Source organism: Carassius gibelio, chromosome B8 (assembly GCF_023724105.1).
Source record: "Carassius gibelio isolate Cgi1373 ecotype wild population from Czech Republic chromosome B8, carGib1.2-hapl.c, whole genome shotgun sequence".
In the NCBI taxonomy this organism is placed as follows: domain Eukaryota; kingdom Metazoa; phylum Chordata; class Actinopteri; order Cypriniformes; family Cyprinidae; genus Carassius; species Carassius gibelio.
This window is the reverse complement of record NC_068403.1, coordinates 11,783,531-11,794,738: the sequence shown is the minus strand read 5'-3', so window position 1 is coordinate 11,794,738 and position 11,208 is coordinate 11,783,531. Positions and strand designations below refer to the sequence as shown.

The 11,208-nt window shown below is 33.4% G+C and overlaps 1 protein-coding gene across 1 annotated transcript in view; it reads right to left on the bottom strand.

Moving 5' to 3' along the window:
* Nucleotides 1-870: 870 nt before the first annotated feature.
* ajap1 (adherens junctions associated protein 1) overlaps nucleotides 871-11,208 on the bottom strand; it is a 46,087-nt gene continuing 35,749 nt past the window's right edge. The window contains exons 3-6 of the mRNA XM_052562604.1: nucleotides 9,783-9,870; nucleotides 8,413-8,655; nucleotides 6,000-6,122; nucleotides 871-5,066 (exon numbers count right to left, since the gene is read on the bottom strand). Coding sequence (XP_052418564.1) covers nucleotides 6,050-6,122; nucleotides 8,413-8,655; nucleotides 9,783-9,870 — 404 coding nt within the window. The 3' untranslated portion in view covers nucleotides 871-5,066; nucleotides 6,000-6,049. The remainder of the gene's footprint in view (nucleotides 5,067-5,999; nucleotides 6,123-8,412; nucleotides 8,656-9,782; nucleotides 9,871-11,208) is intronic.

The window sequence follows — 11,208 nt, the reverse complement described above, 5'->3', positions numbered from 1 at the left end:
AAAACTAAAATACCTGGAAAAGATGGTAAAGAATAGGCCTACTCTAAAAATGTTTTTGCAGTTTTTTTAATATAGTTATTATTCCCAGTTTCTAAATGTTAAGTTTTAATTGTGTCCAATTGATGTGAATATGCAAAAGTACAAAAAAAATTTATTTAGTTCCATGCCTTACATATTGCTTCAATGTGCATTTAAAGGGTTAGTTTACCCGGAAATGGAAATTGGTCCATTTTCAACTCACCCTCGAAGCATCCTAGTTGTAACAAATTGAGTGCAAATTACTACCTCACTTTTATTGAGTATATTCTATAGGTTTATTTTAACAGTATACAGATTAAATCAATTAGATTTGATTGGATTCATTTTATATAGAATCTTATCAGATCTGAGCAAATTTCTGTAAACTTCTGCTTATTGGGTATCCATCAATATGGACAATATTTAGGCACATTGTCATGTTGATTTCATGTCACAATCCTTTCCACAATCTCTCTCTGTCTCTCTGCCTCCTGTTGTTCCTTGGAGCATGATGGAGCGTTTTCATTTTTCATCTCGATCATCAGCAGAGAAATGCTGCTCATTAGGCTTTGTTTAGCCTAGTCTTTTGATAAATGGGAACACAGCTTCATATTTTATGGGAAATCATACAGCAGTCCATCTGTTAAACGTCTGGTCGGACTCTTTCATGGCTTAGTGGCGATGTAGAACTAGTCCTGATGGTTAAGCTATCCCCCAAATATCTCGTTCAATCTATAGGGAAAAAAACTAACAACCAACAATCCTGTTTACCAATTTTCACAAATAGCGTTGGATGAATAGGACGTGAAATAAATTATTTCAAGAAACAATCAACAGTAATATGCCAGCATAGTGCTTTTGTTTTTTTGAATGACTTTTATTTTCAATATCATTGTCCCAGTCCAAATAACACCCCATAATCATTTTACAAACATTTGATGGTGTTTATAGAAAGACAGCCCATTTCATTGTAACATCTTATTAATAGCAACTTGAGAGAGTACTAAATGTACAGATTCATTCTGATGACAGCTGCATTTACAGTGGCCAAAACACAGAGCTTTAGAACAAGAATCAAAATCAATGTCACCTGGAAATGTAACTTTACCAATACCTACAAAAAGAGAAAGAGAGAGAGACTCAAAGACACAAAATAAAAGTACACAGCACTATTTCCACACAGAGACTGTTAGATCATACAGCATCCGTGTATGTTTTCATTTGTGTTTTCTCATGTATTGTGTTGTGTACTATATTCATAGATCTTATATAAAAGAAAAAAAGAGGTACTCATCGATATATTAAGACACAAATATAAAAAGTTAAGGTACACAAAGTACAAAGTTTTTATTTCTATGGCAACAACAGGACATGTGTCAGGTTGTTTTCGGATGGAAAATGGAGCAATGTAATGAATTGTACCTGCAGCAAATCAAAAGCAAAAGACCATCTCAGATACTCCCTGACTAAGCCTCAGTAAAGAGTTGCCGGTTTCTATAAGTTTAAACGGTTCTTACGGATCTCTGTCACACAAGGAGGAATTTTGTGTAATCTCTCCTGACAGCCCTGGGCTTTTTGGGGGGACGTTTAGGAGTACGTTCTGCACCGTATGAAGCCTGTCATCATGAAATGTGACTCTGCAAATGTGCGTTGCTTAAGAAAAAAAAAAAAAAACGAACAGAACTGAAGCCAACAAAGATTAGTCTCCGTAAACATTAGATACTTGCCTTTTATAAAAGAACATAGATAGATGATGCCTGAGTATAGTACCACATGAAAACAAAAAAATACAACACATGGCAAAATAAGCCTTTACAATAAGCAGTGTAATTTACATGTCAACAAAGAGGAGGGCTCTGATTTAGAAGTATTTTTCATATATATATATAGCTATATAAAACATCATATTGCACTGGATTCAGCAGGTTTCATTCAGAGAAAGTTCTGATAGACTCAAAATGAATGAGAAAGCACATTCAGGTGTAACAGACGAATGAAAATGGCCAATTTTTTGTTCCCCTAACCAGTGTCCCATTGGTACTGTTGTTCCATTCGCCATCCTTATAGAATCTACAATCTGAAACGATAGGAGCTATACATAAAAAGCATGACTTTAAAATGTGTCCATATGTGTAAAAAAAATAAATAAAAAAAATAAAAGCATTATTCTTATGTGGGAAAGAAAGAAAAGTACTGTCTTCATTTTTTCTTTAAAGATATGTTCATTTAATAATATTAAATCCAGGCAAAATAAACTGACCTATTAACACAATTTGTATAATATAATATACTATAACATAATGTAATAAATATATTATATTACTTTCTATAAAATTGCATTTCAAACTATTCAAACACACTTCCATATGCTTGTTTTATGATATGGCAAACTGTTGGTAAAGTACAGTAGGATTGGTCAGTATTGTTTTAAGGCGGGGCTTAGCACAAAGTCAATTAACCTTTTATTCAGCAGATTTTTGTTCAACTGATTCTGAGCTCTGTCAAGACTGAAGAAACAAATCAACATTCCACACTCAGTCAAACTCCAGACATGTCTTCTCTTGTGCCGGCAGTCAGAGGGTCGTCTGTTCAGATTTATTTGTGTTTTTTTAATTGACGTTCAGTTTATTTAGCTCTCGACTGAGATGGTTTGGAGCTATTTTCATTCTCTGAGAGAAAGAGAATGAAAAACACCTGAAGTGTTTTTAAATTACACCCCCCCCCCCCCCAAAAAAAAAAAAAAACTAAATGAACAAATGTCATCCCATAAAGTTTCCTTGTATTAAAATGTAATGCAAATGACCTGGAATTTCCTAATTATTAGGAGAACTACAGCTACAGCAGAGTTTATTTTAGGCTTGGCACAACAAAATTGTGTATATTTGTCTTTCTGTAACCTCTCCAGCGACTTGTGCAATGTAAACAAAAAAAAACGGTTTCAAACTTTTCCAATGATCCTGTGAAAAGCAGGATTAAAAAAATCACAAGATAGAATAGAGGTAAATATATAGAAAACACATTTACACATGTACATAATACAGAGCTTAGTGTAGTATATAATTAGCACTTTTCTAAATATCTAACATGATTGGCCAGTGTGGTTCACATGATCTCCTAAATTGGTCCTAAATAATAGACAATTGTGGAGAAAAAAAAAGAAAAGAGTTGACAAAACTTCATATGTATTGCTGTCTTCCAAAGATGGAAACAGGAATCACAATTCTCTACTGCTTATAAACATTCTGAGGAACATCTGAAAACCTATGATTTAATTTACTCCAACACATTTCACCTTTAGTGACAGACTATTGCAAACAACTATTTTCCTCGTTCACAGTGTTTGCCTTTGTACAATATGTAATTGTAACCATTAAACATCTGTTTGGGATAAAATAACAGTTATCCTCTCTCTTATTTTCTTTACTTGTCTTGTACAGAATAACTGTCCTGGTCTGTTCATGCACTGCTTCCCACAGCGGAGCTCTTTGGTCTAGTGATGCTCGAGTAGAGTTGCGATTTCAGACACACACACACTGTCTTTCTCTCACACACACACACACTCGCACACACACACTAATCCAAAGTGTAATAATTTACTGCTGACTTTATCAATAAATGAAACTGATTGGCAAGTTTCATGCTGTTTGTATTTTACCTCATTTCTGATTGCTATTAAAATTACGTTTCTGTTTCTGCTGATGGAATATTTGCCTTTGAGTCAGTTCTGCTTTAATAAATCAAACTATGGAAAACGATGAAAAATAAAGGATTAGCTCAAATTAAAACATAGCACACAATGAAAGGGACATTCATGGTTTTGTTGCAGATTTAAATATAAAAGTAAACGCAAATGAAATCAAGATGGCACAAATTACTAGGCACGAAAAAAAAGTAGCTAACACAATATTTTGTCCTTTATGAGTCTATTCACGAGGCTGATAATTGTCTGGTGATTTATTTAAAATAAGTTTTGTAATTAAAGCATAGAGGAGGTTTATTAGCCATTTTGTAATGTTTTAATAGATAATTGTGTTATTTAGGCTCGACCCACAAACTAACATTTGTCTGATAATTTTCGGGTATCCAACACCTCTCTGAGGGTCTGTGAGTCCGTAAACATGATTAACCCGTACACGTAATTTTTCATCAGTGATAAAAAAAAAAAAAGGAAACTCAACAAGTGTCTGAAGCATGGCTTTAGCAAATCAAATAAGCTGTAAATGAATACTGAATCCGGCTTCCACATTGTTTGGTAGCGTTAAAAATACTTTTCATTGAACCTCCGCTCGCAGATTAACAGTCCCAAGAGTCCAGTTGAATTGGGTCTGTCTGACTCATATTTAACATCGTTTGTATAAAAATAGAGACTATTCCTTTAAAACGGGGCCTAGTAACAATGTAGTTAAATTAAAACCTGGCTATACTATTCCTCACTGGGTTCAGTTTTTTTTTTTTCTCTAAATGAATAGTGCTCCATATAAATATTTTTTGGACATTTGTAACACATTTCCTCAGCTATTTCAAAACATATTTCAAATACATATTCATACTTTTTATACAAAAACGGACGACAGATTGATATTGGGAGACAGTCACTGAAATTACTTGATGTGTCTGTAATTTTCCACGAAACTGAACGCGTCCCATCTATATATGTAGTGGCACATAATGGCATTATTGGCACAAAGTTCAGGAGAGTCTTTTCTCCACACAAGCAGACGTATCGTGTCAGAGAGCGTCCCCGCAGCCCCTCCTCTCCAGCACACCCCACATGTGCAGTAATACACGTATATAATATATCAGCTCTAGGTGTATCATCTCTAAAATGATCACGTCTATGGAAAATAATTTGGGAGTGGTATCCATAGCACTGCATCAGTCTAGAAAAATAAACATCTTCAGTCTGCTTCTAGAGAGATCCGACAGGACTGCCTGTTCGTCTCGCTTCCCAACTCTGTAATTGCTTGTCGTTGTTGTTCTTGTGGTTTTGTTTTGCTTTATTGTGTTTTAGTCTTTTGTGTTTGATTCACAGGTTTTCCAATGAGATCCTGAAAGTAGAAAAGATTCAATTTAGGTTTTTAGATATTAAATATATATTACTTTTTAAATAGAATAAGAACTGATAGGGTTATGTTCCTGTGGCTCATTGGTAGAGCATTGCGTTAGCAGTGCAAAAGGTTGTGGGTTCCATTCCCAGGGAACACACTTGCTGGTAAAAATAAATGTATAGCCTGAATGCACTGTAAGTTGCTTTGGAAAATGTAATTTTGTGAATAAACTACTCTAAAAATATATAAGAAAAAATAATGCATTAACTTTATACAACTTGAGATTATAAAAATATATTAGTACATATAGAAATTAATATTAACCTAAATTAAGTAATTGGTAAAACTTTAAAGTTTTATAACTAACAATATAAAACAATAATAATTTATATAAATAATAATAAATAAATAAATAAATGTTAACTGAAATAAAATATTTAATTCCGCTATTTCCCAAAGAAACATTTTAGCTTAACTTGATATTCTCAAATAAAATAAATAAATTAAATTAAAACATGAAATAAAAAGTTATTTAAACTATGCAGACATATAAAACCACAATTAAACTGACAAAAACACAAAAAACTAAATTTTCACAACAATTCAAATAGAAACAGAATATATAAGAAATTCAATATATTAATAAAAACTACCATAGTATATCATGATAGTAAAATAACATGATTTGTATCTGTATCAAAATTTGTATCTGTTTAATATTATTTAATGAAACTGAGCTAACATGAACTAACAGTAAACAGCTGTATTTTTCAAGGAGCCACAAGTCTTCAACTCATTTCAGTTCTATGACTAGTGAAATATCCCTGTTAAACCCTGAGGAACTGTGATATTCTAGTAAGTACACAAGCACTGGAAAAGCATGTCAGGATTACATCATATAGACTTCAGAGCCATAAGAAATACAGTACATACCAGGGCACAAATTGAAGACGTGGGCTCAACCCAAAGGTAGTAAAAGGGCCTCAACAGGAGATCTCGAACCATTTCTCAGACACAAAGGCCACAGGGATTAGCTGCCTTTCAGTGGGCGACGGTCTGGAATAGACAGACAGATCAGCTCTTCAATCCCACAGATATAAGCACTTCTGTCCCACTCCCTGATTCAAGACTCTTTTTTTTATGTGGCGAATGCATTATACCACAAACAAAGCACCCACAGTTACATTTCCTTTAAACCCTCTCATCTAGGCTTTTGTATTCAGAAGCATACAGTATTAAATGAAGCAGCACTGAAATTATTCATACAACTTAAAGCTCATAGTAAGTCTTTTATAAAAACAAGGGCAATGGAAGGACAAAAACAAGAATACACAACTGTCACAACATACTAATCTGAAAAATAATGACTCTCTGGCAGATTCAACTGGTTATTTTCAAAATTCACATTAAAGGCTAAATTATTCTATTATTGAAGATTGTAGCAGGGAAAATCATGTTTGCGTGGTGAAACTATCACATTCTTGCAGGGGTTTTAAGACCACTGACATTTAAAATTTGGACTATTATTAACTTGACAAGCTGTCATAAATAGCTCAAAAATAACTCATAACTACAGGAAATAACAGCATGATACATGATGCAACTGCCAGAGAGTCTGTCTGTCTGTGCATTACACAGGATGAATTTAAAAATGCAACTTCTCTAAGAAAGTTTTAATATGGCAACTGTCTGTCAGCTAAAGTACAGTTCAGAAAAAAGGTACAAAACTCTATTCTTACACTGTAGGCACTATTAAAGGTACTATATGTACCATTTAGGGGTTAATTAGGGGTTAATTAAAAACTGTTAATTATCAGTTTTTTTTACTTTGTACCTTTTTTCTGACTTATATAAAAAAGATATATGAAAAAAAAGATAAATCAGGGAAAAAACTGAAAAGTTTTCCTTTGCATTTTTGAAAAGTTTAGCAAAATGTTCCGGTCACATGAAAATGACTAAAACACTGTTTTGTGCAAACCAGTAGATGGTGATGTCACTTTTTAAAGAAACATTCAATGTATTTATTTATTTAATATAGTTTACATTGTGACGATACTGGTATCGTTTTTAAAAACTTGCACTTTTAAACTTTTTTTTTTTCGATTTTAGGTGTCGTGTAAAATGGCGTAGTTGTGTACATAAGGGTTAATTTCGTTAACGAAGTCTATGACGAAAAATGTTCCCATGACTAAGTCTATGACAAAAAATTTTTCCATGACTAAGGCGAGACGACAATAAATCAGTAAACGATAACTAAGATTATATCAGCATTCAATTTCATTGATCAAATAAGACAAGACTAAAATTTATTAAAAAAGAAATACTTTACCGAAAAACTTCTTTTGATTTTCAGAGAAAAATGTTATTGCAGACTGCTCTACACGCCTTTACTATGAGAGTTCTCATGAATACGGTTGCCAGATATCAAGAGTTCTAATTCCCGAATCAGAGCTTCGTTGTTAAATTTATAAATTTTCTACCCGGTGTGTTTCGCTTATTTTAAGCAAACTGGAAACCACGCGCACGCGTACATTTCTCAAATGCGAATGAGATAGAGAATTTTATTTTATTTTATTTATCCATTATACAGAATGATGAAAATGTGACTTACATTTCATCGACTAAAAAAATAAAATGCTAATTTCATTGAATAAACAAAAACTGGACAAGTTTGTCTAAATATGATAATTAAAATGTACATTTGAGTAAGACAAAGACTAAATTAAAAATGGCTGCCAAAATTAATACTGCTGTATGGTTGATTAATAATAATAATATTGCTAAAATGTCAAGTTTTTATTGACTAAAACTAGACTAAAATACTTCAGGATTTCTTTGACCAAAACTAGACTAAAATACTTTAGATTTTCTTGGACTAAAACTAGACTAAAATGTTGTGTCGACTAAAACTTAATTGGATAAGTTTGACTAAATATGATAAAAACTAAGAAGGACATTTTAGCCCGGGACTAAGAATAAGACAAAAATGAAAATAGCTGACAAAATGAACACTAGTGTAAACAAACAGCCAAGGCAGATAAAAGGTTTTCCGTTTTCAGTCATGTAAATGGCCCATTTTTTAAAATGTGCACTTTAAACAGCATGTTATACATTGGTGCATAATGTTTCCTCTGCTCTGCTTTGGTCCAGTGATCAAGCTTTTCAGAATGAACATTATTTCTGACAGCACTAAACCTACTCTATGCTATGAGGTATCCAAACCCTGTCAAAATGTATGGACTGGGCTGTCAGTGCAGTCTCTTCTCTGTCCAAACTACTTGGTCAGCAGTAGCAACATCCAGCCCATTTTTTTTCCTAAGAATATTTATTAATGTTGGACTCTTGCCTGTTTCCATTGTAGGAGGTCTTGTAGATGGGTGTGTGCTGAATCATCTCGTCCGTGTACACCGGTATGCCGGCCCGCACACACTCGTGCGAGCACTGTAAACTGTCGTTGTAGGCGGTGAAGATGTCCACCTTACTGGGCACACGGGCGGGCGTGAAGTCGGTCAAGTTTTGACAGCTCTCCTCTTGCTGGTTGATCTTCCTCTGATGGCTGCTGTGTCGGCCATTCCCGGACTGCGCACAACTACAAAAACACGCACCAAATTCACAAAGCCAACATAAAATCATACCTTGAACCGCTGTGTCTGTCCTACATTTAACAGGGACTGGGGAGGCAGACACAGACAAATTTAGCTCTGTTCGAAACCTAGTGAGCATCCTCGCTGTGTGTTTCCTAAATAGGCATTCTGAAATGGAACCTCACAAAAGGCTGATCTGAAATGCTCTACATAGGCAGCAATGTACCCCAAAATGGCTTGACAAAAGTTATTTTCAATGTGAAGATCAACTCGACACTTTAGTATAAATATACGTAGTACACACACATTTGGTGTAAAACAGTATGTTTCTAATGATTATTTTGAAAATTATTGTATGTATTTTTATTAATTTGTATTTTAAAAATTATTAATATTCCTACAGATTTTTCTGCACCTTGTATAATGATATTTATTTTATTTTATAATTATTTTTAATGTTTTTATTAACATTTTTTAGAAACCATTTTCAGTATTTAATTAATTTTAAATAATTAACATTTATCTTAAATAATTTATTCTTAATATTATTATTATTATTACAACTAATACCACTACCAGCTGCTTAGCAATATCTTGGATAATGATATATTATAATAATAAATAATAAATTATTTTAAAATCATTTATAATTAGTAACAATTTTTTTTAGGAACAATTTTCTGTATTGAATTAATAATGAATAATGAAAATTTCTCTCACATCTGAAAAACAGTCAGTTTCTAGTTATTTGATGTTATTTTTTTATTATCAACCTTTTTAAGAAATAGTTTTACAATTACAATTACTGTACTCACACATTCATGTTGCAGTGCACTCTGGGATTGCTCTCTCTGTAGAAGATCCGTACAATTCCAAAAGAAGGTATCTTAGGTACCTTAAAATACTGCCTATTGGAGGAAGCTCAAGAGGTTTGGGAAAAGCTATTGTGTACGAGTGTCCAGATTGTTTGGCGCAATGAGAGGTCACTATCCACATTGACAGACAGAGTGATAGAGACGGACAGATTGAAAAGATAATAAACAGACTGAGGGACAGGCATAGGGAGAGACAGACGAGAGGAACAGACAGAAAAATCATTGAGAGAGTGCTGAAAGAACAGAATGTTTCCTACCAGTTTTTAAGGACTAGAGTAGTGATCAAGGCTGCAACGATCATGATGAGGGACACAGTGATGGTGATGATCTGGTGAACAGCCAGACCTAAGAAGAGAAAACAAACAAAAACAGCATACTGTAGTTATCAATGTCTCCATGGCAACTAATGTGCCTTTTGTAAGGTATTTGATTGCAAAAACACTGATTCTGCATCTTAACATGCACCACTCTATCTATGCCAGCATAGCTTCTTCTAAGCCCCGTCTGCTACCGTTACATTAATTCAATCGTTCATTTGACCATTTCACAAAGGCTGGAGCATGAAACAGCTTGACTGGGAGAAGATGGCAAGCACACCAGCTGGCTAAAGGTCAGCAAACAACAATTAATGCAGAACAAGAACTCTCTGTTCCAGAATAAAGAGCATCACACGAACTATGAGCTACTCCGTCACTCCCGAATGGATAGAAATGAAACCCCGCGGGGAGCTGCAGTTACAGACTTTAAGATATAAAGAGTGCAATGACTTCCATTTCTTGCCGGAGCTGATAAGAGTGAAGAAAGCAATTTTATGGATTTCCCCATCAATATTAAAGTGTTTGTGTGTGGGTTTGCGAGGAACAGCAGCATCCATATTAAAGTATCTAGGATATGAGAATACGGCATGGCTTGGTGCATTTATGTGAGTGGTTAGTTTGCAGGACCTAAGGGAGTTCCACGGTTCCACGGTTTATTCACATAACCATTTCAGAGTTCTAACACTAGTTAACATTGCCTCACCTAGCACAGTAGCTTCAACCTCAGTATGTGACAGAGCATATGAAATTAGACTAAATTGTTATAGTTACAATGATATCTTCAATTGAGAAAATAAAATCCTTACAAATAGGGGAAAATATACTGTAGGAGTTATTGATTTTTTACAGGTGTTTTACTAGATTATTATTTTTTTTAATTCATTGATAATGTCCTGTCTCTTTTTTTCTCTCTTTTTCTTTACTGTGTTGGTTAAACATGTCTGCTCATTTCATGATTTGTATAATTTATTAAGATACATTCATCTACATTTTATTAAAATACATATCTTTCAGAGTTTATTATTCCATGTCATACAATAGTGATTCATCTGTAAATACATTACAAATACAAGTACAAGATCAAATCTGTGAAAATACTTCTTGTTGTGAAATATGAGTAGTTGGGATGAAGTACCTTTAGGATATTGATATTTGAAAAAAAAAAATTTTAAATATATTTTGCTAATTCTTTTACGATTATTATGTAAGGTGCTACGATATATTTATTGAGAGACTAAGTGCAATTTTTACATTTATGCAATTACCAGACATTTAAAAAAAATAGCAGTGTGTCAAAGAGCCAACAATATGAATACATAAACATTTATTTATATAAATATAGCAATGTATTTATATAAATATAATT